The sequence below is a fragment of the Lissotriton helveticus genome, chromosome 1_1, assembly GCF_964261635.1.
Source record: "Lissotriton helveticus chromosome 1_1, aLisHel1.1, whole genome shotgun sequence".
Lineage (NCBI taxonomy): Eukaryota > Metazoa > Chordata > Amphibia > Caudata > Salamandridae > Lissotriton > Lissotriton helveticus.
In genome coordinates, this window is record NC_136057.1 from 413,493,045 (window position 1) to 413,520,966 (window position 27,922).

The following is a 27,922-nucleotide window of genomic DNA, read 5'->3' on the forward strand; positions in this document are numbered from 1 at the left end:
GGTGTACAACGAAGCGGCTGAGCAGGGCCACCTGCCACAGTCTATGAGAGAAGCGCTGGTAGTCCCCTTATTGAAGCCCGGGAGGAAGAGTAGTGACGCGACCTCCTACAGACCGCTGTCTATGCTGACGGTAGACTATAAAATTTTGAGCCGCATATTACCCACGAGGCTGCTTCCCCACATGACTGCTCTAATCCATGAGGACCAAGCAGGGTTTATTCCAACTAGGAACACCTCGATTAATATCCGCCGCCTCATACGTGTATTGGGGAGCGACCTGGAAGTGGGCATGATGCCGGCCGTGTTGTCAGTAGACATAGAGAAGGCGTTCAATAGCCTGGAATGGGAATACCTCTATAGGGTGCTGGAGAAATTCGGCTTAGGGGAGCAGTTTAGGCGTTGGACGAAGGTCTTGTACTCCTTGGCGACAGCCAGGGTGCGACTGGGTATGGTCATATCCTCAGGGTATCCGGTACAGAGAGGAACAAGGCAGGGGTGTTCACTTTCGCCCCTGCTATTCACGCTGGCGATTGAGCCTCTAACGACCCACGCTAGAACGGGGAAAGCATATAATGGTCTTGTGTGGAGGAATCCCGCACTACATTTCCTTGTATGCGGACGATCTGCTGTTCTTGGAGGACGCGACAGTGGTACTGCGAGGGGCGGTGGGCCTGCTCACGGATTTTGGGGCGCTTTTGGGCCTCAGAGTTAATTGGAATAAAACGTGCTTATTCCCTCTGAGAGCGGAAATGCAACAACCGCAACTGCCCGCTGGTCTGCTGTGGGAGCGATCATGCTTCACGTACCTGGGAGTTCAGATATATCATGGTGCTGACGACATGTTGGAGGGGAATGTAGGACGCTGTATAAGGGCCCTGAGAGGCTGTATGGCGTTTTGGGCAACTCTTCCCCTTTCAGTGGTAGGGAGAGTGGCGCTGCTGAAAATGTGGGCTTTGCCTCGCTTACTTTACTACTTCCGTACACTGCCACTGTGGATACCCCCACAGTTCTTTCGAGAATTACGCACTCTCACCATTGACTTTATATGGGGGCACAGAAGGCGACGAGTGGCGCTGGATACGTTGTTGAGACCGAAACTGGAAGGGGGACTGGCAGTTCCTAACTTCAAACTTTATTTGGCAGCACAGCTGCAGATTCTTTTTTTTTTTTGGAAAACCTTTATTGAAGTATGCAAAATATTACATGCGCAGGGGCCTGCTGCAAACGTAGTGAAGGAAGCCAGGAATCATGCACATTAACACGATCAATTAGGATCCGCAAGATAAGTACCACATGGGATTGTGGGCGCCCCACAGCAGAAGGATATACAAGGTTTTCAGTTTTGTAAGGTAGGTAGAAGTAGTGGCGGCTGCTATAGCAATGGCGTCACACCATAGAATAAAACAAGAAAAGATGGGGGGGACATACCACGCAGTTCGAACAGAATCGGGTGATGAACTATACAGCTATCCAGACCCAGAGCAACAGTCGGTACAAAAGTAAGCGATATAGCAGAGCACCATCCCAATAACTCACCCCCTGGTGACAGAGAGGCGTAGGCAAGTAGAGACGCCAGACAGAAAAGAGTGGGATAGAAAGAGACAGCCAACCCCACTGTAGAGGCAGAGAACCCTCCCAAAAGACAGAAAGAAGAGAGAAAGGGACCCTAGAACAAAACAAACTAAAATAACAAACACCCCCCCCCCACGCCCACCACCCTGCACACTTGTAATGGCTACAGCCTACCCCACTAACAGCGTGCCTGTCACCCAGAAACTGCCCCAAAGAAAGGAAAAAGAAAAACGGGAGGAGGAGAATAACAAACACACTCCCGGCCACCTCAACCCTCCACCATTAGCGACCTCCCCAAAGCATATTACCAATCTATTAAAATCAAGTATCGAACATCCAAATGGGGAAGCCATCAACAAAGACCACCCGACACCCCGTGAAATGCATGGTAAAATCCCGGCATAAAGCCCTGAAAATAGCAACCCCAGAAGTCAAAATCAGCCCTGGCAAGCGCGGTTCTTCATGAAAATACGTGTCGCCCAAGGGACATCAAGTACTCTTAATCAAAACTTTACGGATCGGTCAAAGCGACGGTAATGGATCAGAGTCAGAATACAGGAAGAAGTCAGCCCTGGCCTGTGCGGTTCCGTGTAGAGCCCCATGTCCTCCGAACCACGACAGTCCTGAGGTAGTCGAAGCGTCCGTGGAAGTTCGGGTCGGCAAAATCAGAACAAAGACCGGGCACAAAATGGCGACATCCACATATCCAACCGGAAAAGATAAGAGTGAAAGGCAGATCCTGCCAATGGTCACTTAACTGTACTCGGCGTCCAGTACCCCCCGCGACGATGTTTCGCCGGGCAAGGATCGTACAGGGAAAGCTAAGCATCGTTTGGGGTGCGGCATGTACGAGACCAATAGCATCCAAATGGGTTAAAGCAGGCTGTCGTGCGGGAACCCCAGAATGGTGGGTCAAATCATCCACCGGTACCCATAGTATGTTGTGCATGGGTCGCAGCAGCGTCGTCCGGTCTCAAACAAATATTATCCAGCTTTACAGCGAGTCGGCCATACGTGGCGGTGAATTGGGAATGGAGCGCCCCAATGGCGGCCACTATGGATCGCAACAACGGTGCGCCATCCGTCCCCTCCATCTGCCGGGCCAAGAGATGAAGCAGGACACGAGCCCCGGACTCACCTCCAAGGCTCTAGGCACACACCAAGCCGATAACCACAGTGGGCGCTTTCCCAGTTGGCAAACTCGACACCAGCGCCGGTCACGGGGAACAGCCCCTCGACCCAGTCTCCCCCCAGCAGAGTCTCCGGGCGTGTGTCCCCGGACCGCAACTCAGGATGAGCGCCGTCCGTCACGATGACACGTCGGCAGCGCCAGCTGGTGACTGGAGTACAAGTCAGATTTACAAAAGTCAGAGTCCGGGAGACCGGACGAAACCCCGGCACCACAGCCGCTGTTGATCGATTTCAACCCGGATGGGCTAAAAATCGAGGTCCTGGAGTAGGCCCAGCTTAGAACACGACAGAACTCCGCCACCCAAGTAGGTAGAAAAACCGGGATTGCACCAACGGTATCAGGCGATCTTCATTCACACGGGAATTCGATGTAGGTAAAGGATGAGTAGCAGGATAAACGAGCCGCCGGTGTGGGTCGACGGAGCCGGGAGCTTACGCGGCCATCATGGTTCGTGGCGTAGCTCCTCCCCCCCAGCTGCAGATTCTTACACAATGTTGCACGAGAATTTAGGGGCCCGGAACAGACCCGTGGGACAGGAATACAGAGGCACGTTCTCTCTTATATCGTCATGCAACAAAAGCTTGAGTTACGGGACTTAACTTTAGAGGAGAAGACCCTGAGGTTGTGCTGGAATAAAAGCCAGCGGAGGGCGGGAGTAGCGCACCCGTACGTGCCCGAAATCCCGCTTGGCGTGTGGACGGCCTTGCCACATGGAGGAGACTGGTCCCCGCTACTGGAGTGGGAAGAACTGGGGCTTCACATGATAGGTGACCTCTATGCTGAGGGCAAATTGTTACCCTTTCGGGCAGTGCAGGATCAATTTGGCCTCCCTGACGGGAGCTTCCTCTTGCATATGGCTGTCACGACGGCGATAAGGAAGCATTGGAAGTCTGGGCAGACAGAATCAAGGACCACGATGGCCTGCCAGTACGTGGTGATGGCGGCGGGCACGTTTAAGGCGGTCACTTGCCTGCATTCTCGAATGTTACACGAAGGATTGGAACCACTTACGGCTCTTAAGCAAAAGTGGGAGGAGAGTGTGGGGAAGCCCATCCTGGACGCAACCTGGGGTCATGTCTTGAGGAGGACGTGGAAGGGGTGCAGGAATGCTTGCTTTCAGCAAGTGCACTTTTTTGTGGTGCACAGAGCTTACCTTACCCCAGGAAAGATCCGGAAATATTTCCAGGTACAGGAGGCAGCGTGCCCTAGATGTTTGCTGCCTGATGTAGAACTGGAACACATGTTATGGGAATGTCCGAAACTGGGGCTCTATTGGTCCGAAGTGGGGGCGCTGCTTAACAAGATTACTGATAGGCAGGTGATCTACGACATGGCAGCTTGTTTGTTGCTCGGGTTTCCTCACACAATCACTAGTAAATGTATTGATCTAGGTCTTATCTTAGCCCAGAGGGAGATAACCTGGCACTGGAAATCGAAGGAGGGTCCATCTAGTGGAAGGTGGGCGAATGAACTGTATAAATGGGCCTGTAGCAAAGGTACTATCAGACTTAGGCAGGCAGCCTGCACAACTAATGAGAAGAGTCTAGAGATGGCACGAGCTTGGGAAGAGCTGGTACGAACGCTCAATAACAGTCTGGCGAATGAGGAGGACTAAGGAGGGAGGGGTTTTGAAAGGAAGTTCCATGGGATACACGGATAGATGAGTAAGGCTCCTACAGGTTTCTTCCTTTTGGAGATTGGTACACATGGGCTAGGCCCACACCAGCCGAGGTTCAGGGGGAGGATAGGGGTGGGAGGGCAGGGAGTCCTATTGTTGATGTAATGAGAATCCGACCTTCAAGGGCTACGTGAGTTGATGTTTGAGTTGTGTAACTGATCACATTTTCCCCACTTAGGGGAGGGTACACCGAGTTAAGCTCCCACAAGGCGGCTAATCAAGGGGATGAGATGGTTAGCAGGGGCCACCAAGTGGTAATAGCAGTACATATTAGTATTTCCCGTTTGAGCTTAAGGACAGGTTGTTTGTTGGGACCTGGGGATGGGGCAATAAAGAAAAAGCAGATGCTAGATCGTCTGACCAAGCAGATGTCATGGTTTCCTTTTGCTATTACCATGTTTGAGCACTCTCTAGCTAGCGCCGCCCCGCCTCCGGGATGTGGGCTCAACGGCTGTGTGATGATTGCCTTACGATATACAAGGGACATTTGTGAGTGGCGGGACAGTCAGAACAAACGATTGTTTTTATTGCAGAGTTAGAAAACATACACAGTTTAAAAAAAAAAAATGAATAGCTCTGTTGGGATTTTATCTAGTGAGTACTGATCTCAGAATCACATGCACTTTTTTGCCAATTCATTGTGAAACCACTATAGAGACCTCAATGTGTAAACCTCAAATTCATGGTCAATGTGTGATTACAGAAAGGTGGTGCAGTCACGGAGCCATACAAACAAAAGTCTGGCTGTCAACGTATACTTTTTTTAAACTGCAAAGAAATTGGCAACAAGGACAAATGTGACAGTTCATCTGTTCAGGTTTAATTGATAGCAAAGGCTGCATTTTAAAATATCGTACGGGGTTACAACACCCTCTGCAGAGATCTTTGTGTGCCCAGGACATCTTAGGGGATAATAGTAAAGCCCAGATATTTTGCTGGTTAATGTAGTTGCTGGAGATATCCGCGTTTTGTCTGGTTCATGTTTTGACTCCTAATGCGGCATAGAGGGTTAATGCATCTCCTGTAAAGCACATTGTAAAACATGGCAATCACAAATTGTATTTTGTTTTGTAGATAGGTCAGTGGGTTACTACTTTTGACACCTATCCTTTATTACTTGTAGTACATAAATTGCAATCCTAATGTAGCACAGTGCGCTATGAACCAGTATCAACAAACCTCTTGCAAAGTGCAAGGCAAGGGTTTAGAATCTTGTTTTCTTTCCCAAATTTGTTGTATACTGCAGCTAAAAAGGATTCCTTTGTGTAGTAACACATTTTGTATAAATACAGACAGCCCCAGCACCGTTACATTTCAAATCCACACTTTGTTTCTCCCAGTTATGCACTCTTAACGTATACCTAGCTTCTTGGAGTACATGCATGTAGCTTATAAAGGAAGGGCACACAAAGTCCAAAACCTTCTGCAAATGTTTCTTTTAACCCGTTCATTGCTGCCGTCGGCCAACGGCCGTCACAAGCACTACCTTGGTAGTGCTGCGCACGTCCGTTGGCAGATGCGGCCCACCCACACAATAGAACCCCCGCACTGCGGCAAAATTATCACCGCGGTAAAGGGGTTAAGTACTTTACTTGTAAAGTGAAATTTGTGTACCTTTGTTTAACCTCCATTGTGTTGGAATCTAGTTATTAGGCTCCAGGTGGCTCCCAGCCAGGATCATTCTTGAACAAAAGTACGGCTATTGGCCCTTTAAATGAGGCCTTTGTTTTGGGCCCTTAATTGTAAATAAGGAAGCCCCTTCACTGCTTGCAGATTCCCGTTTAGAACCGAAAGCAGGCAATGTGTGGTCCCTGCTCAATGTGTTCCAGTGTTGGCGAATTATACAGGGAAAAATGTTAGCATATTTCACTTGGTCTAGCCTGGATCCCGTTTCAAGCTCAATAATAACCGTCTCATTATTAGACTGCTTGCATCAACCCTGGTGTTCGGAAAATATTTGTAATGGTAGCACCTTCTGTGTCCTGTCCTTTTCTAAACTGGAGGTGTAGGTGCTAAAGGAGTAAACAATTAATGTCACAAGAGTGTGTATCTAAATTGCAAAACTGCGTCAAGACCTTATTAAATAGCGCTATATGTGTGTGCAATGCACCCGTTTTACACTCTTAAACAAAGGTTTGTAATGGTGATTGCCACAGATTTATATTGCGAAGCACCCGAATGCAGGATTAGTTGCTTGTTGCACATAGCCTTGTTTGCAGCCCACAGATTTTGAACTGCCGCACACAGAGGAAAAAAAGAATTAGAGGGAACATCGGGCGACACTCACTGTATAAATTGAGCTCACTCAGGTCACGGAGTAGTCAGGCTTATCACAGACGCAGTGTGTAAAGCATTGGCATAGTACTCCCACACAAATATACTGAGCATCACAAATGAGACTTTGCACGTGGTGTATGTAAATGAAGATTATATTCAACATACATTAATTAACACAATATGATCATCATGTGTTTCTGGGCTTAAATGACACCTGGAAATATTTCTAGCAGTACTAGGCCCAAAAGTTACATCAGTAGTATGCACACTTGGGAAGAATGCTATTTACCCCCTTCACCCTTGTGGTGCGATACGTTGTTTAGAACTGGGCCCACCCTGGTTTACAAAATAATTCAAATCGACACATTTCTAGGGTACATCCTGCATCAAATGATATCAGGAATGTGTACACAAATTTATAACACTTTGCATCAGCACCATGGGCCAAGGCCACACTGGTCAAACCAATGTGAAAACGGAGAATTTGTTAGGTAATTAAACCACCAAGTAAAACACCACTGCTCATTACAACTATTAGCAGGCTGTTTTCATGCAGCACACTCTCCCACTTTCACACAGCACCATAACGTGGTGAGAAGGATATCGGCAAGTCTTTATGAAGCACAGTCGCATTCACACGCACTTGGCACCATAACGTCTGGTGCATGATGATCTGAGTCACACCAGACAATCTGGCTCTAAGCAACCCGGTTCCACATGCACTCGTATGGTCAGTAGTACTGCACAAGGTAGAATGCAGCATTACGACGAATGCACCCTCAGAGGGTCACAGCCAGTGAATTGGACACTGCACGCAATGAGCATGCAGTCAGCGTGTCACTCAAGAGCGATGTGGCACGGACCACACTGGGCCCCGCAAACTGTGAATCTGCTCACCACCAAGACACTTATGCGTGCTGATGCCCCACGATGCAGGGGCCACAGAAGTAGGCACATCTGGGAGCTACGCACAAGGCAATCCAGTCTTTAGGGCACAAAACTTAATTCCAAACTCACCCTGCGCTGCAGTAAGGATCCCACACTCGTAAGGGCACCACTCTCCAGGTGAAACACGTAGAACAGGGGGCAAGCCAACAAGCCCTTGGAAAGCACACTTCAGGGTGCCATACAGCAGCAGGTAGTTGGCCCAGGCCAGCCACTATTCAGGCAGGGTGCACTGTCCCTTCCAGTGGCAGTCTCCTCCTTGTGAACTGCAGATTCCTCTGGCATTTATTTATTTAAAAGGTTTTATATAGCGCTGGCTAGACCCGGAGGTATCAGAGCGCTTTACATGGGTATCAGACAATACATTTCAGGTTACAGCTTTACAAAGCTTACACAGGTATTAGAGCATGGCCATTTTAGTTACAAGTAAGGTTGAGACAAACAAAAAGGAACATATAGGTAGGGGAAAAAGCTGGCAAGGGGAGATATTCTGGGGAGTGGGGGGTAAGAGCAGGGGGAAGTAGACAGAGTGGAGGAGGGAAGGGTTAGGGACATGGCAAGAGGAGGGGGGAGGGTGACAGGGACACCAACAAGTAGACGAGTCAAAGCTGCACCCAAAGTCCAGTAAGCTGTGAACCCAGGGGGAGTGGTATCATTTCCCCATTTCTGTTGGGAGAGGCTCCCTAAGTGCAGTAGACTCTCTCAGAGGGGTCTCGGAGACTCCAAGGCATATTTACTGGATCCTTCCTCAAAAAGGGGAGAGGGAGTGCTTTGGCAAGGGGTGTCATACAATACCTCAATTGAGTGGCTCCCTTGGCGCTGTGGACTCTTAGCGGGTATGCTCAGACTCCAGAGAATAGATCTTCGATCTTTCCCCAAGAAGGGAGAAGGAGTGCTTAGTTTAAGGGAACAAAAGGACAGTGGGCTAGGCGGTGAAGCAGGCAAGGGGAAAGATTCAGGTGAGATGGGATAGAAGCAAGGAAGTAGAGAAAGAACGAAAGAATGCTGAATAGGAACAGATAGATAGATAGGAGACAAGGAAAAAGCAGAGTCACAGAAATACGATGGGGGGGGGGGGGTGGGCAAGACATGGGGAGAAAAACTGTGCCCAAAGTCCGGCTGGGTAGGTGTGTTGTAAATTGGCAGCAATGGGTAATCATTAGCAGAAGCCATCCAGTATTTAGAAGTCATCTTATCCGCTTTGTGAAAGCCATTTTGTATTTCTGGCAGTCATTTTGTTTTCCATGTGCTATGTCCTACCTTTCTGTTAGCTGCTCTTGTAGTCTGCCTAGAGACAAACTATGTTTAGCATTTTCCACCTTCGCACATACCCAGAAGGGCCTAGCTAGTAGAATGCACCTGCTTCTCTAGTATAACTGTCAGGCTATTTTTGCTGCTTCATGGAGAAGTAACCTTCCTCCCACTTTGTTGAGAAAGCAGATCTTGTATGCCCATCTTAGTCATTTTTGCATGCTTACATGAGCCAGGACTGCCCCTGGGTCTTTTGCGGAGTATATAACCCTGAGCATATATACGTCCGCTGTTTTTCTGCACTCCTCAGACTGCCTCATTCAGTTGCTAAGGCTTCTGTGTGACGTAGTATCGCTCATTTGAGGTTAATAAAAATGCTCTTTCATATTTCAGCTTCTGTGCCAATTTCTTCTTTGTTGATTTTAAAGGACCAAGTATCAGTGGGACCCCTGAGAAAGTTTCTTTGTTCTACAGAATGGCGCCCAACGTGGGGCTCATCAGAGAAGTGGCTATCTGAGGGAGTGATCTTGTCAGGAGACAGAAATCTACTGTGGAGGACAGGACTCTACTAAGGAGGTACTCTGTGCACGGAGATTCTGGGGATTCTCGGTCTCTGCAGCCCAGTATATTTCTGGTCTTCCTGATTTTCATCCTCTACAGGATGTCACCCCTGACTGAGAACCTTTTTGGCGTGAGTATTCTAAAAAAGACCATTAGGTCATTCAGAACTTGGCAGTCAGAATTTGTACAACCATTTGTTTGGTAAGAGTCGTTTTGATGCCTTTGATTGGTAAGGTAGTTTAGTAACACTTACTGTGGCTTAGATTTGTGTTGGCCAACTTTGGATTTGTATGGGATAGATATACAAATTGTAATTTGTGTAGGCAGGTAATGAGGAGATTTTTCTCCTTTGACTTTGTTTGAACGGTGCAATGTATCAAGAGTACCTTAAGTGCAACTTTGATTATATAATATTTGCATATTTTTCTATATTTTTGGCATGCCCGTTTCAAGCACACATCGAAGAATGTGTTGCTTTTTGGAGGTACCATAGTGAGATGTGAATTAAATTAGCCGGCTCCCTTGAGGGAATAGCTAGATAGGTTTAGGTATAAAAACAATTCTTCCTTGGTGATTCTGTATCCCCAGGGAATTAAAATATGAATCCTTTTTCTGCGCAATTTTATGAATGGAGATATGCAGAGTGATTTCTTGGTGTCCTGCCAGCCAAAGCTAGTGGATTGAGTGTATTTTGGCTTTTTGGAAATAAAACAGTTTGTTGGGCTGTTTTTGCAGTCTTTTGGAATACTATTGAGAAGCGCTTCTTGTAAATATGACTTACAACTATTATTTACAAATGGATTGGTTTAAGTACAGTCTGTGGGCTGTCCCTTGTTTCTGTCCTAAGTGTTGATCTGTGGGTTAAATGTGTGTTTAAATGTCTATGTGGTTCGTGGTTTCACAATAGTGACACTTCTGTAAGCAAATGGCGATTGCGCTATTTATGAAATAATGGCTATTAAGCGCGCTGTATTATGTGTCCTGAGTGTTTGACCCTTTCTATACATGTCTGGGATGAACTCAATGTGTGTTTGTGGTTTTTCTTGTTGTCTTCAGTCTGTTATGCTAAATAAATTATATGTTACTATTTAAATTAAAGAGTAAGCAACTAGGCATATGTACAAACTGCCAATGCTTAAAAGATAAAATTAGAATTCACATTCAATAGGAATAAAAAAATGCCTCAAAAACAAAATTGTGTGTTTTGCAATAAATGAACTTACAGCATTTTCTTTAGATACATTGTATTAGATATTAACAGGCAAATACATCATCTAAATACATTGGATGTTGCTGAACTGCACACACATTTTAGAACTAGACATGTCTCAGTTTTAAATACACTGTCCCCAAGCTTACATTTCAACACTAAGAAAAGCTTTACGACTGCTGTGTTTTTACTGCCGCTAAGTAAGCAGCTGTCGTTTTTGTAGGCCACGGAGAGACATGGCTGTTGACTCAGCTAAGTGGAAACATGGTGTAAAATCCTGCATTTCAGACTGCTGTTTTAAAAAAGTTACAAAAATCAGGTTCATTATTTTGGATAACAGGAAAACATTTAACAGGATTTCCTTTCTTAAAGTCTTTTACATAAGCACATTCTTGGTTCTGATGTTAAATAATTGTCTATTTTTAAAAAAAAGTGGCGCAAAAATGTTTCATGTTTCAAGTTAGGCTTCTGTGCTTAGGCTTATGAATGAATGTGTTTAAATATGAGAGGCAAGGGATGCAGCTTGCTTTTCCTATGTAGAAGTATCAAAAATGATTGGTTAAATTAAAAAAAACAATTCATTGTGAAAAATTATTTAAAAAATGAGTGCTTTTAAATTTGTTTAATATTTTTAAAGCTTAATACTCATACTGTGACCTCCTAGCATTAAAATTAAATTTAAGTTGTGTTGTAACGCATAATGAGGACATTTGCATATGAAATATCACTCTGCGCAGGCGTAATAAATTCATTTTTATAAAGGTATATAGGATTAATTTCAATTTCTATCTCCTGGGCTATGTAATGAACATTCTGATAATGAATACTATGCAAAAGAATTATCAATTTTAAGTGCCCCAAATATCAGTCGAAATTGGGTAAAATGCACTATTTAAACAGGATTGTTTTCATTTAGAGTAGCTTTTAAAGTGCCTTAGGTTTCAGTAAATGCGTACATTTATGTATAAAACAAATAGCTGACCTTTATATTGCTGCAAAAGTATACTGCACACTGCTTATAATTGAAAATATGTATAAAAACTGCAGAAGTTAATAAACTGACAAATAGGGGAATGGGTCAGTTTTCTGCTTTAACGGTGACTTTGAATTATGGAAAGCTGCATTCGCACACAGAATAGGACTGCTGGGAAGAGTTAAATGTCAGCTCTATATTTAGAAGCATAGCATGGCTCCCAGAGCAAGGTCTGCGTAGCCATTTTGACCTCTGAAATTTTTTGAAAGAGGGCAGGGGAAAAGGAGAAGTTTTACTTTATTTTGGCAAAAAACAAGCACTTTATGCACTCATGTGATTTATACAGCACTAATGCTGAATAGCTGAGGCAATGAATTTGCTAAAAGGATTGGGGTTTGGGTATTCATATGTTTTTTTACTTTTACTTCCTCAAAAGTGCTATGTAATTCCTACAACTTTGTTTATGGGCAGTTGCTACAAATAGGGGTTGATAGTGTTGACAGAAGTGAAACCTGTTTCAGGTTTCCTACTGTCAAAATGGGGGAAGGAGGCTATCTCTCCTCTACAAATTAAGGCTAGGTAATATGTATGTTGCTCTCCTTTTCTCAATTTTTTTTTTTAGCCTGTCTAAACTGTCTGTGAAATAGCAATGAGACATTTAATTGGCTATTCAGTAATACTATTTTAAACATAGTTAGCATTAATAAAATGAATTAAAATATAGGTTTTATTACTGCCCATCCTGTTTGATGAAATTATGACAGGATCAGTAATCTAGATTGTTGTTCCCTTATTTTGATCTTTAAGGGGAATTAGATGTGGGTTGTTTTGTTCTACAAGACTTAGGTGATAACACCATTATTGTAGTTTTGCAAGGGCATTGCTAGTTTTTTACTAGATGGTCTGTGTAAATAAACTGACAGTCCTTATTAGAGCTGATGTTGCATAGTCTGGATCATGAAAAGTATAACGCAGGGAAGATGCCCACGTGATCCTTAACAAAAATGTTTTGAAGAAAATGTTGTTTTATATATAAGAAACCCAGTTAAATTAGCAGTTTTAGATTTTCCTGCTGCTCCTATAACACGAGAGCATGGTCCTAAAGCGTACAATGTAGGTATAGCCCACAAATCTGTCACATGTATCTCAGTTCTGAGCACTGAAGCGGACTACATGTAGGGTAAGGGTAAGAGGTGTTAGTATTTCTCTGCATTTTATGTTGGTTTGTAGACCTTGTATACCTGGCTAAGCACTCTGATACCCTCACGGGTCACGTTCGCGCTCTATAAGACACTAAAATAAATAAATAAGAATCATTTTAGAAGGGTCTGCAGTCCTGTAGAAGTAATGTAAAGTTTATGAGCAGAAGTGTAGAACATTTCCTTTTTTTTAGGGTTTTTCATATTAGTACACAGAAATATACCAATATAAGGATTTAGGGTATGTCTGTTGTTTTTCTCTTTTTCCTCTGAGTTTAGTAGACTTCCTTGGCTGCTTGGGATTGGGTGATGTTCTTTTTCTACTTGCCAATAGGTCCAGGCTGTTTTTTTTTTTAACTCTCTCATAGATAGTCATAGTCTCTTGTATAGCGCACATTTCACAAAAGTCTCAAGGCGCTTAGCAACAAACGACAACCATGTGTAGAAAGGGGGAAGTGGAGAGGAGAAATTAGTTGGGAAAGAGCCAGGTTTTTAAGCCCTTGCGAAAAGCCTGATGATTGGAAAGAGACTGTAGATGTACAGGACGTTTGTTCCATAGTTGGGGGGCTAAATAGGAAAAGGCTCTACAACCCATTCGACGTTCTAGCCCTAGGCTGTACCAGAAGGGCTTTGGTGCTAGACCTTAAGGGTCTGGATGGTGTGTACCTGGACACTTTCTCAACAAGATAGGAAGGTCCAGTCCCATGTAAAAGTTTATGTGCGAGACTAAGGATTTTAAACTGGCTTCTTTGTCGCACAGGGAGCCAGTGCAATTGTCTAAGACAGGGCAAGGAGGGGGACCTGGGAGGCAAACCTAGCACCAAGCGTGCAGCAGTGTTTTGGAGGGTTTGTAACTTAGTTAACAATCCCTCATTGATGGAGGTATACATTGCGTTGCCATAATCCAGGCGGCTAATAACCAGTCCTTGGACCAAAGGGTAGCCATCTGAAAATCTTCCGCAATTTGCGCAGTATATCATAACAAATGCCAGTTACTTGGGTAATCTGGGCCTTCATGGATAGGGCACATTCGAGCATTATTCCTACGTTACGAACCGCTTCTTTGGGCTCAGGGCATGGTCCTAATTCTGAAGGCCACCAATCATGTGACCATTGTGTCTTTGCCTTGCCAAATAACAATTTCGGTTTTACTGAAATTAAGCTGAAGTTTATTTTCATTCATCCATTCACTGATATGGATCATACATCTCTTGAATCTAGTGCGGGTGTCAGGAACGTCTGGACTACAGGTAATAAGAACCTGCGTGTCGTTCGCGTAGGACACAGTGGTGAAACCGTAATATTTTATCATTCTGGCCAAAGGCGTAAGATAAATGTTAAATAACATAGGGCTCAGAGTAGACCCTTGAGGTACCCCGACAGAAAGAGGAGTTTTACTGGATTCCAAAGAGTTAATTCTGATGCAAGTATGCCGATCGGCAAGAAAACTCTTGAACGAGGCCAGGGCCTTGCCTCGGACACCAATCTCCCACAGCCGTTGATGAAGAATGCTGTGGGAGATAGTGTCAAAGGCAGCTGAAAGATATAATAAAATCAGAAATGCGGAATCACCTCTGTCCAGTGTGAGACGAATGTTATCCACCACCTCCATCACTGCCGTTTCAGTGCCATGGGCAGCACGGAAACCAGATTGCGATGGGTCTAAAAGTGAATGTGTTTCCACAAAACTAGAAATGCGTTTGTTCACAAGGTGTTCCTGTACCTTTCCAAAATAGGGTAATAAAGATATAGGCCTGTAATTCGAGGCAATGGTGGGGTCGCTAGTGGGCTTTTTAAGGATAGGTTTTACCTGGGCCACCTTCCAGCTGCTAGGCATAGATGCGAGCTCAAAAGAGGTGTTCTAGATTTTAGAGAGAGAGCAGGCCAGGTGAGGAAATATTTCGTTGCACTTGCGAGGGGTAAGGGAATCAGTGGGAGAACCCGATTTCACTCGCCCCAGCGCAACTAATACTTCGGCAGCCGTGGTGGGCTCAAACTCCATAAGCAAAGGGCCCTCTATATGGTGTGGAGTCAAGGAATTACCGGAAGAGACCTCTCCAATTAAGGTGTCATTGGGTCCGGGGGTAGTGAATGTAGAGTAAATGAACTTAATTTTATTATAAAAATGTGCAGCCAATGTATTGACCCACTCCAAGGTGGGGGTGAAAGATGATTGTTCCACCTGTGGTGCAGTGAACTCATTTAATATTTTAAATAGTTCTTTGGAGGAATGTGAGGCTTTATTAATTCTTAGTGTAAGATAGCTAGATTTAGCTTCCTTAATTTTTTCCAAGTAAATAGAATGAATGTTTATATTTTTTACGATCTTCATAGGTTCTTGTTTTCCTCCACACCCTTTCTGCTACTCTACTAGCAGTTTTCTTTATTTTTCAATTCCTCAGTGAACCAAGGGGAGGCAATAGATTTTACTTTAACTCTAGTTTCTGGAATGACTTTGTCCAGTGCAATCTTCACGCACTCTTCCAGCTGATTGGCCATAAGGTCAATGTTGTTAGATGTGTCACTGAGAGGGTTAAAGTGAGTCTCAAAAGCCTCCAGTGTCAGTTTATGCCAGGGCCGTATGAACATTGAGTCAGAACACTTAGGGCTCCTGGGCTTATTAGGACCAGGGAAACTAAATTTCACTAAAAAGTGGTCCGTCCAGGTCATAGGCAGAGGGGTTTCACAGGTGAAACTGGACATATTAGTAAAAATTAGATCAAGAGTGTGCCCTGCCTGGTGATTAGGTCCTTGAACCCTTTGAGTTAATGACAAGGTTTCCATACTGGTCTTTAGGTGACAGGTGTCGGTGTCAAGAGTGAGTTCCATGTGATGATTAAAATCGCCAATTAAAATAAAGTGATCCGTGGCTAATACATGTGAGGCGATAATGTCCAAAAGAGCATTAACAAATTTGGATTTATCGCCAGGGCGCCTATAGACCAGAGCAGCTCTTCCTATCGTCGCTTTAAAAAAAAATATATTAACTATTAAAATTTCGAACAGGGGGTTGGAAAAGGATTCCAATAGGGAGACACCAATTGGGGCCTTTACTGCAACTCCACCTCCTCTCCTCCCCTCTCGGTCTTGTCTGATAATATGATATTCCGGTGGAAATGCAATAGCCACGTCTGGCGATGCTCGACTATGGAGCCATGTTTCTGTAAGGAAACATATATCCGGTCGTTTGTTGTCCAGTAGACTCCATAGCTCCAAGACGTGCTTGGGGATGGACCTAGTATTTAAATAAAGGGCCGAGAGAGGTTTAGAGCCTTCATTGGAGGTGGGTCTAATTATATTCCTAGGGCTTATAACAGATAGATGAAAGTGGTTCTAGGGTGCCTTGCTAATATATGGGGCGTCCCAAGACTAGGAAGTATTTTGAAACTATCTCGGTTGATAGACTGTTTCTGTGCCTTGTCTAAAGACCTTTTTTTCTGTCCACCAATAGATATTTGCTTCTTTACAACCATGGCCAGAGGGGCCCGGACATCAGATTCAGCCTGGGGAGTCAGCGTCAGCACCAGTCCAGCTTGAAGCCAAAGTGAAGGTAACCAGCACAGGCATTGCTGGCAACTAGGACCTCAGTGAAGGCTGAAGCCCTGTGATAAAATGTGTACCCCGCCACTGTCTTGGGTGAAAGACGGAGTCACAAATAAGAAAGGAGAAATTGCAGTTGAGGCCTGAGAGTCACAGACCGACCAGAATGGCGAGGAAGATTTGCTTGAGGTGACCCGTTTTAAAACAAGGGTTGCTTCAGAGATCCTAGCATCAGGCCTTTGAATCCTGGTCCTAAAGTGAATGCAAGTGTGCTCCTTTGTTTGTTGGTCAAGAGATACCTGGGTACACTGGATGCAATTTGTGGCCCCAACGAATGAGCAGTGCGCCAGCAGAGCAATACAGGAGTTAGGGAAGGACTTGAGATTAGGATACAGGTGCTGCGTCTCTGGTGCCTGTTAGATTGAAGTGAAGAAAACTGGTGCACTGCCTGAGACACTGGACAGGATCTCTAGGAGCATTTGCCTGGTGGGTGACTGCCCTATCCTGAAAGAAGAGACTTTTTCCTTGAAACTGGGCTTTGATTTTTGAGTTGCGAGTTGTGCAGCTCCACCGTGGAAACAACAAGAGCCTGCCTGTGAGGCTCAAACGGACACAGGGAGAAGACTCCCCTCTGGTTGGTTGAACAGCAGCTTCAATTTCCCCAAGGACTTCTTTTGTTTCTTATCACTAATGTACCCCTTTAGTCGTCCCATTTTTGAGGAGGAGCAGCCCTTTGCAGCTCTTTATTCTAATTCCTATGGCCCTGTGTGGTCCTGCTGGTCCCTTGGAGCCAGGATTGTTTTTGTAATATGTTTAGTCGCTTTAATATTTGCATTAGTTATACTTATTATGCACGAAAAAAAACATTCTAAGCAATTGAAAAATGTGACTTTGCCCTTTTCTTGAATGTATTAAATTGATGTTCTAGCCCTCATAGAAGGAAAATGTAAAAGTCAATTGGAAAATGTTTTTATTAGATGTGTTGTTGGGTATTCTGAAATTTAAAATGAAGTCACTGAAATGTATAGGAGCCCTGAAAATGTTTACTAGAGGATTTTAGGATTTGCTTTTGCTTAGGACTAGGAAAAATGATAATTCTGTTTGTGATAGTGGTCATTACTTTCTCCTGTAATCTGAATGTTAATTATGATCTGATGCTCCGTTCCCTTTGTATTCCTGCTTATAGCTCACATATACCCGCTTAATGAAATGTTTAGAATGGAAAATGCCCACCTAGCAATGAATTAGGATATTGATAAATTTATGAAAAATTAATATGCAAATATTTTCTATGTTCCTACTGGATCATATGAATGTCTACAGCTAATGCTAAAACGGTCGTCTGTCGCAAATTGGCAGCAATGGGTTAGCATTAGCAGAAGCCATCCTGTATTTAGAAGTTATCTTATCCGCTTTGTGAAAGCCATTTTGTATTTCGGGCTGCCATTTTGTTTTCCATGTGCTCTGTCCTACCTTTCTGTTAACTGCTCTTGTAGTCTGCCTAGAGACAAACTATGTTTAGCATGTTCCACCTTCGCACATGCCCAGAAGGGCCTAGCTAGTAGAATGCACCTGCTTCTCTAGTATAACTGTCAGGCTATTTTTGCTGCTGCATGGAGAAGTAACTCTCCTCCCACTTTGTTGAGCAAGCAGATCTTGTATGCCCATCTTAGTCATTTTTGCATGCTTACATTAGCCAGGACTGCCCCTGGGTCTTATGCGGAGTATGTAACCCTAAGCATATATAAGGCCCCTGTTTTCTGCACTCCTCAGACTGTCTCACTCATTTGAGGTTAATAAAGATGCTCTTTTATATTTCAGCTTCTGTGCCAATTTCTTCTTTGTTGGTTTAAAAGGACCAAGTATCAGTGGGACCCCCCGAGAAAGTTTCCTTGTTCTACAGGTGACGGTCAGGGGATGAACCAAGGTTGATCTCCTCAATAGCTGAACAGAGCAGCTCCACCGGGCGTCAGACATAGTGCTCGGACTCCGCTGTCAGGATGGGGATCAGGAGTATGCCCAGAGATTGTCATTGAGTGTTGATTAGGTAGTGGTCACTACCACCTCTTGTTCACCTTAGCTCCATTGCTGCCTCTTTGGTCATTTTACTCTGCCCAGACCAGGATGTCTGGTGCCACTTCCCCACAAGCTTATATCTGCCACGATAAAGTATGGCACCAGTAGTTTTACTGTACTGTGCCTTTGAAGTCGAGTGGTTCAAAACCAACGATGTCTCCCCTAAATTTCAGTCCTGTCTCCCCTGAGGCCATGGAATGCAGATCTTAATCTTTAGTGGGGCCAGATCTGGCTTCCCAGAGGCCAAGTGTCAAAACCTCTCCCCACAATTCATACAGCATAGTCCTCAAATGGCAGAGGTCTGTAGTTCCAGTTGCATGCTCAAAGTTCATGGCTGTCTCTGGGGAAGCACAGATACGCTCCCCCAGCCCTAGTGTGGATTGGGGTCAAACTAATAGGCATACAAAAGAGTTTAGTGCAGAAAAATGACCACTTTCTAAAAGTAGAATTTCTAAGCTATTAATGGCAAATCCAGGTTTACCAAAAGGGCTGATTTGTCATTGTGAATGATAGTAAACAACATGAGGTTGCTCCATTGTAAGTCACCACTGCAGCTTAAAGTCAATTGAGCTATTCCCCAATGTTAACCTATGGGAATAGCAAACCTTGTAAGTAGTGAATACACACACGTGTATTCTTCACAACCTGGGGAGGGAACATGTGTACCGGCTTTACCTTTGACCTACCATTTGCTTCACCTCTCCGGGCTTAATCTAGCGGTGCTCTAGTGGTAGCAAAAGGTACCCGCAGGATTGGCTAGTGGTTTAGACAGGCCAACCTGAGCATAAGTACATGGGCGCACACAGGCCTGCAATGGCAGGCTTGAGACATGTTTGAAAGGCTATTCTTGTGGGTGACAATTAGTGCAGGGTCCCACTAGTAGCCAGTGCAGTACCTGCTCTGGGTATGTGGTATACCTCTTTAAAGGGTACTCACAAGAACAGCACCTCAACTAATCCTAGCATGTGTAGAAAGGGCACGAGCTTTCATACGGCATTACAGTGGGAAAGTGCCCAGAGTCTTAAGGCCACAAAAAGATAATCAGCCAAAACCAGGAGGGTATAAGCAAAACGTTTAGGCAAAGACTACCGCAAGAGTATCAGGTCTAACACGCATGTGTTACAGAGGTAGTGACATCTGATGAGCTGAATATGCCAATTACAAAGTAGGAATTACTGTGAAGACTGTACATCTTTAATGAAAACAAACAAAGCATCACATGTGGCTACCTAGCATTGTTTTAGTGGTGTATCCCAATGTATGCACCCATTCATTAATTAGTAGATAGTGATAATATTCATAAGATCCCTGGTGAATCAAGGAACAGATTTATTTTCAGATGCATTCTTAAGTTTGCTACCACAATTCCACCTAGCTCCTTACTCCCATTCAGTGCTCATGCACAGTTTAAGGTCATCAAGGCCATTTGAGGATGGTGCAAGTGCCTGTTTCAGCGCGGATTTGGTACAGCTGAGAAAAAAACTGCAAACCAAACATTAAAATGTTCACACGCTGGAGGCTGGTTGGAGACTGAGGCAGTGAACCACATAAAAGAAGACACTTAACAAATCGAAGTCCTATTTAGATTTCAGCTCCATCACAACAGTTTAAGAGATGAGGTGTTGCAAAATTGTCAATTACAACATATGTCGACCCAATGCAAAAAAGCTAAATAGGTACCTACCCTATACCCCCCACCCCTCACCGGCATGTAGAACAAATAAAACTGGGTGAATGTGATCATAGTAAATCTTTCTAGAGAACAAATTGACTTACGGCGAAAGATCTGCCAGGCAGTGTGAAGCAGTCACAACTAAATCGGGCTTTACTATAGAGCCACCACAGAAGAATTGATTGTTTAGTCTTAAAGCTACCTAGAAAAAGAGAAAAGCAAAAAGGAGAACTAATGTTACTACAACACACTTGTCACTATCAAAAGCACATTCAAAGGATTATTGCAGAAACAAAGACGGGGCTGGAGTATCTCTAAAATGTCAAATAGAAGAATTATCACATAAAAACAACCAAGCAAGGTCCTATATTGCAAGAAATAACGCAGGCAGAGGAAAGTTGTGCCCTACACCTTAAATCAGCATTGGGGGAGAAGCTAAGTAAATGAAATTCTTCTCGCATCATTCGGCAAGTCTTTTGGAAGAAAAATCAACAGGAAGATTGTATTGATTGACTTTACCATGCCAGTTCAAAAGAAAACTGCACAGTTAAGCACACTGGATTCACAAAACGTGTTTCATGTGGTGAAGTGACACTTGTGGGTGACAGCCGTGCACTGCACTTGGAAGGCAGAGATAATTTCTAGACCCTTGAAGCTGTGTGCTGGGAGCGCTTGGCTGGTGCATTTACTTTGGGCGGTTTGGCTACAAAAAAAACTCCCGTTAAACATTCTATAAAATTGAACAGAAAAGAATAGCTGGGTAGTAAGCAATGCCTTTGAGGTAGAGTCTACATTCCTAGTTACACTTCATTATAAATGATCCCCATGCTATGTTTCAGCAAATAGGCTCTACTTAAAGCCTGCCCAGGCCACGTTTCATCCTGGGAAACAACAAGTGACAGGTTTGATCTGCACAGTGTATACGGTGCACTCCAGGAGGTCTTGGATGAAGGAATACATATTTCCACTTAAGTTGAATCTTATAAGTCTCATAATTAGAAGAGAAGCAGATGATCCTAAAAGAAGTGCATGCAATAGTCAATCCGAAAAGGCCCTTCATGGTAGTGTTAAAAAATACAGGCCTTTCTAGTGCTGTGAAATCTATTGTATTTAATATAAATCTTATTAAGTTGCTTACATCCCGCCCTTCCTTTTCACTGGTTTGTGTGCTTGCCACATACTTTTTCTCCATTTCTATTGGCTGTAGCATACTATTTCCTGTTCCTCTTATCGGGGCATGTGCTCCAGTGCTACACTCTTCCTGCAGTGTCTGTTCCCATGCTGCCCACAAAACAATGCCCTCCTCAGCCTTACTATGACTGTTTCAGCTGCGCTGTCACCGCGCTCCCTCTGTCTTCCACTTCTACCACGTCAGTTCCTGGGCCCCCTCTGTCCAGTTGTACCCAGTGACTGTCTGTGCCCAAGTGGCGTTGAAGGCATGCAGGGCGAAGTATAGAATGCTTCAGCACGGCTACCGGAATGAGGCAGCTGCTTCACGCAGCTTCCCGGGAATATTCAGGATACTGTAACTCTCGGATGTGCTGCCTCCAGCACACGTGCCCAAGAGACTCCCTGGCAGGTCCCTGTTTCTCCCAGAGGTAGAAAGCGATGAACAAACCCTGACTTTTTTTTATACATTTAATATTTCCGTAGCCAGCCTAATTTCCTTAGAACATCGCCTCTAACATTTGAAGTACAAGAGAAAGCCCGCCGTCCCTCAGAGAAAAGAATGCTTTTCTCAGATCAACATGATGCTGTTTGCAGACTGCCTACAACGATGAGGCATTGCACTGTTAGGTGCATGACTGAATGTGTCAGTAAATGTTTGTATTTTGGAAGCAAATCAAGGGAATCCCCAAAATACGACAACAGTTAAAGGACATCTGTGATGCATAGCACTGTCATTATCTGTATCCCACCAGGGCCACTAGGCAAATCCTAAGTAAGGACGAGATGGTACATTTGAAGAAGGGGAATGGTTATGGCAATTCTCTTTCGAGAAAATCACCAACCATAACTGCATTACATCACTCTTCAGAGTATAACAGCGGCTGTCAGACTGTGTTGAATTACTTCAACCTGTAAAGACCACTTTGGATCAAGCGTGCTTTTCCCCATCCATAGATTTAAATGTATTCTTAAGACTGCTCTTTTGAATCAGCACCACAGGCAAAGATTAAGAACTAAAAAAACAAAAAAACACCTGCCCACTTTTTGAATCAAATTCAATAATTTCCAAATACAGCCCTTCAAAGCCTGTGAGCACTACCTTTCTGAATTTTCTGTCAGCAGTCATTTAAGGACTACTAGAACATTGAAAGCTCCATTGTAGACAATGGAGTGCTCCATGCTTCTACGGGCCGGTAAAGGCCCACAGAGCAACATTCCAATGTCTTACAAAGGCCTCTCGAAACTCAAGGGGTTTTAAACTAATATTTGAACATGCTATTTTTTAAGTGAATTAGTACCAATTTAGATCACATCCAAGTCACAGTAACTTGAGTCATGCTTCATTTTTATAACTTTTTTGGTTTTGCCTGCATAGCTGCACTTACTGCAGCCATCTTCGCGACCTGTATGTCACAAGGTTCAGAACCTGTCATTGTCATCTCAACCATTGAGTTTTACAAGAATACTGAGAGTACCAGATTATATTGAATTGGGGAGATTTTTATCTGTCAGCCACCCTACTCCTGTTACAGACACCATTTAAACTTCTTGCAGCGTAGCTCAGTCATATTCCTCCTTTCTTTTTCCTCCCTCTTAGCCGCCTCCAACTCTCCATATTTTAAAAGCTGTAGCTCAAGGCAAACATTCAACCCCCCCCCCCCACTTGCTTGGCTTTCCTGTACTTCCACAGGTGACTGCAACCAAACGTTTAGAGGATTAAGTAACAACATCCTGTTAAAATTCCTCCTCCATTTTTAGGTATTGGATAGGGGAAACTGCTACCCCTGCACAGATTGTAAACTTACGCAAGAGGTTACTATACTGGATGCGGAAAGCTATATCAGATTGAACGATCCAATATGATATATGATCCCTACCTATGGAAACTATAGATTGATGTGAAACAAGTTATAAGGGAATGTTTGCCTGCAATGTATGCATTTTAAGTTAAAAATAAGTAGAAATGGATTCCTTGCACATGCAAACACAAGAAAGAAAACTATTAGTCAAGCAATGATTGCTCAAATAACAAATCTATGTATAGGTCACCCTTCTCCTGTAAAAGAAGCTGCATAATCTGATTGTGCGTATTAATCTATGTAACTCCTTGCTTTCTATAATATGGCACTGTTACGCATATTGCGTTAACAGATGTCCAGTGAGTTGGTGATCAAGATCACAATAGCTTAACCTATAATTATCAATCTATATATGAGTAGGTGATTTTAAGACTGAAGACTTATGAGTCCAAGATGCAAATTTGTACATGGTTTAAATAACAGGTATGATATTTATGGGTTAGCCCTCCTTTCCTTGTATCAGATGCTGCACAATTCGGTTGTGAGCATTAACCCATGTAGCCCCTTGTTTTTCTGTAAAAGTTTGTTTATGTACATTATAAAATCATGTTTATTTATTAAATGAGTTTTATTTAGCGCTAATTAGACCTGGAGGTATCAGAGCGCTTTACAAGAGTATCAGCAAGAAACAAGTTACACAGAGTTACAATACATAATACAATGTTGCACAGAAAAAAACAAAAAACCAGGGCATTAGAACATGAGAATACTCTAGGATGGAAAACATGACGCAAAAATGAGGCAAAGTAAAAACAGGGGTAAAACATAACAGCGGGAGATAAGCGGTGACGAGAACAACTTTCTTAGCATCGTATTCTATATGGTTCAAACTAGATAGCCACAGACATCTTAAAAAATGGCAGGTATTGGCCTCTGCAACTGCGTCTGTCCTCATACATCTCTCAAAACAACCAGGAGTAAGTGCAGCTAAACGCTTGGTTAGGTCACAATAGGTTCATCTTTCTTTTGTCGGCAATGATTACAGCTGGTGAGAAGGTCTGGCGCTCTGGCATTCTGAACATCTTGAAGAGCACCAGTAGCTAGATGCTAGCCAAACAAGTTGGAGACCTGTTTTAGGCACAAATTGTCGCTGTGGCTGTATTGAAGGACTACAGACAAAATTAAAATAATGGCATTTGCACCTGTCTCATCATAATGTTGCAGTTGGCCGTCCTGCTACTTCCAAATGAGGATCTGGAAGAAAAATCTTTTCATTCCCCGACACGTGAAAACTTGTATTGTTAGTGCTATCACAATTTCTAGTCTGAACTATACCAGTGCTCGCTACATTGGCCTTCCTGAGTCAGATATTTGCAGTTTGCAAGCCCGTCAGAATATGGCATCATGAATTGTCATGAGGTTGCTTCTCTTATTTTCTGTGTTTGAAAATCCTTCTTAGCCAGCAAGAATAGAGGACCATTCTATGTTTAGCATACCTCTTAAAATGAATCTATTTTATTCATTGTATTCCTAACTTTTCTGATGTTATTAGAACATAGCTTGGTGCATTTTTGCACTTCTTAAGTGACAACTCAAATCAAATCTTGCATGCATAGGTTTTAGGTAGATTTGTAAACTGAGCAGAAATAACAGGTTGTGACTCTGGTCCTTTGGAGGTGGGGCATTGTAACAGGAGGGATAGCTCAGCTATGCGTAGCCTAAACATTTACTTTATGTATAACAAGAGGCGTACCTCTTCCATCTAAAGCACGCTCATATGGCAAGTTTCTTACAGTTTGTTATAAAGCAAAAGCAGGGTTTGCTTTAATGTGTGTCTTGTATGTTTTTTCTCCAGGATGTGATCTATGCAGAGGCAGTACACCAACACCCCCCTTGTGTAGGGAAACCATCCCTGTGTGCGGTCTCTTTACGCTAGTGTAGTTTGGCCGCAAAATAATTGAGAAACATTATTCTACTGTCAAACAAAGACTGGGTCTGTAAACACAGCATAACTGTACTATTGTCTATAAAAGATTGCCAATGTAAACGCACCGAGCACTGAAAAGTCTGTGTGCACTATTTGTTCCAGTGTTACAATGACAAACTGGCAACCATGCTGTCTGACTGGTTCTCTCTTGTGCGTCATTCAAGGGTGTCATTTATTCTAGCCATGGCAGGCGATTTGAAATAATTAGTAAAGAAATATGTGAACAATAATTATGGAGAATATGGTCATTCTTCTAAAAAGAATGTTCTAGACATTTGTAACAAATGTTACATTTTACAATGCATATTGCCCCCAAAGGATGTAAAAACAACCTTGATCATTTAGTGTACGTGATACTTTATATGCTGGAAATTTCAGAACAGAACTTGAAGCATGTTTTTGTTCAATCAATCAGTCATTTTTTAAGTGCACTATATACCCCCAAGGGTCTCAAGGCGCGGTGGGGGAGGTGGGGGCTGCTACTGATCGAACAGCCAGGTCTTTAGTATCCTCCTGAAGGTCAGCAGGTCTTGGGTCTGTCGTAGGCTCAGTGGGAGGGTGTTCCATGTCTTGGCGACGAGGTGGGAGAAGGATTTCCCGCCGATAGTTGTTTTTCGGATGCGCGGGACGGTGGCGTGTGAGAGGTCGGCGGAGCGTAGCTGGCGGGTGGGGGTGTAGAAGGAGAGCTGTCTGTTGAGGTAGGCTGGGCCGGTCTTGTGGAGTGCCTTGTGTGCATGGGTGAGGAGTTTGAAGGATATCCTCTTGTTGACGGGTAGCCAGTGCAGGTTTCTCAGGTGAGGGTGATGTGGCCGTGTTGTGGTACATCGAGGATCAGTCGTGCCGAGGTGTTTTGGATGCGTTGTAGTCGATTGATGAGCTTGGTCGGGGCTCCCACGTAGAGAGATTTTGCGTAGTCGAGTCTGCTGCTGACGAGGGCTTGGGTGACTGTTTCTTGTATCTGTCGGGATCCATCTGTAGATCTTGCGGAGCATGCGGAGAGTATTGAAGCAGGAGGAGGAGACTGCGTTGACTTGCTTGGTCATTGAGAGGGTTGAGTCTAGGATGATTCCCAGGTTGCGTGCGTGGTCGGTGGGGGTCGGGGCTGCCCCCAGTGCCATTGGCCACCAGGAGTCGTCCCAGCCTGACGGGTTGGAGCCGAGGATGAGGACCTCAGTCTTGTCAGAGTTCAGCCTCAGATGGCTGATCTTCATCCAGTCGGCGACGGCCTTCATGGAGTTTGGCTTTGGCGGTGACGGGGTCCTTGGTGAGGGCGAGGATCAGTTGAGTGTCGTCGGCGTAGATTTTGTTGAGGTTGTGCTGTCGGGGGACGTGTGCGAGCAGGGCCATGTAAATGTTGAACAGTTTCGGGCTGAGGGAGGATCCTTTGAGTACACCGCAGATGATCTCGGAGGCTTCGGAACGGGGGAGGCAGACGCTCTGGGTTCTGCCGTAGAGGAAGGAGATGATCCATTCCAGAGCCTTGTCTCGGATCCCTGCGGCAAGGAGGCGTGCGCGTAGTGTTCGGTGGCTGACTGTCGAAGGCGGCGGAGAGGTCTAGGAGGATGAGTGCTGCAGTCTCCCCGTTGTCTAGCAGGGTCCTGATGTAGTCGGTGGCGGAGTTGAGGGCGGTCTCGGTGCTGTGGTTGCTGCGGAACCCTGACTGGGAAGGGTCCAGGATTCTGTTCTCTTCGAGGTATCGGGTTAGCTGTCTGTTAACGATTTTCTCGATGACCTTGGCCAGGAAGGGGAGCAGAGAGATGGGTCGGATTTCTTGAGGTCTCTTGGGTCTGCCTTGGGTTTTTTGAGTAGGGCGTTGATTGCGGCGTGTTTCCAGCTCTCTGGGAAGGTCGCGGCCTCAAGGGAGAGATTGATGATGTCGCGTAGGTGGGGTGCGATGGAGCGGCTTGCTTTGTTGAAGACGTGGAGCGGGAATGGGTCTAACGGAGAGCCGGAGTGGATTGTGCTCATGGTCTTGATGGTGGTCCAGGCTAGCAAGGGGACGTGGTCGATGGTGTGCAGAGGGTCTGTCTGTTGGGGCTGTCTGGGTGTTGCAGCTGTCGTGGATGTCTGCCATCTTGCGGTGGAAGAAGGTGGCGAGGGAGTCGCACAGGGCTTGCGACGGGGGGATGTCAGTGTTGGAGCTGGGGTTGGAAAGTTCCTTCACAATGTTGAAGAGCTCCTTGCTGTCGTGTGCATTGTCAGGCAGTCTTTGAAGGAGGTCTTCTTGGCAGCCCTGATGAGGTGGTGGTTGTGGTGGTGGTTGCGGACGGCATCCTTGTGTGCTGCGTGGCTGTCCGGAGTTTGTTCACTGTGCCATTTCTTCTCTAGTTTCAGGCAGGTTTGCTTGGAATCTAGGAGTTCTGGGGTGAACCAGCTGGCCCTCTTGCTGGTGTCTCTGTGGGGGGGGGTTCTTTAGCGGGCGAGGGTGTTGGCGCAGTCCTCGATCCAGCGTCTGAGGTTGTGGCCAGCTACGTCGGTGTTGGAGGGTTTGGTGGGTGGGCTGAGAGAGGTTTGCATGTCGTTGGTCTTCAGAGATTTTGCTCCAGCAGCAGCGGGGGATCTGTTGGGTGTGGTGGTGTGTGGCGGGTTTCTGGAAGGTGAAGTGGATGTAGCGATGGTCGGTCCAGAGGAGTTTGGTGGTGTGGCTGACGGAGATGTGTGGGCTTGAGGAGAAGACGGGTTCGAGCGTGTGGCCTGCGGAGTGGGTGGGCGTTGTGACGAGTTGCCTCAGTCCGAGGTTGTCGATCAGGGTGGTGGAGTTGCTGTCTTTATTGTTCTTAAGGTGAAAGTTCAGGTTTCCAAGGAGGATGTAGTCGGTGG

At 44.8% G+C, this 27,922-nt stretch overlaps 1 protein-coding gene across 1 annotated transcript in view; it reads right to left on the reverse strand.

Moving 5' to 3' along the window:
* OVCH1 (ovochymase 1) overlaps nucleotides 1–27,922 on the reverse strand; it is a 1,371,455-nt gene that overhangs the window by 1,239,956 nt on the left and 103,577 nt on the right. Inside the window, exon 4 of the mRNA XM_078673763.1 lies at nucleotides 20,251–20,348. Coding sequence (XP_078529889.1) covers nucleotides 20,251–20,348 — 98 coding nt within the window. The remainder of the gene's footprint in view (nucleotides 1–20,250; nucleotides 20,349–27,922) is intronic.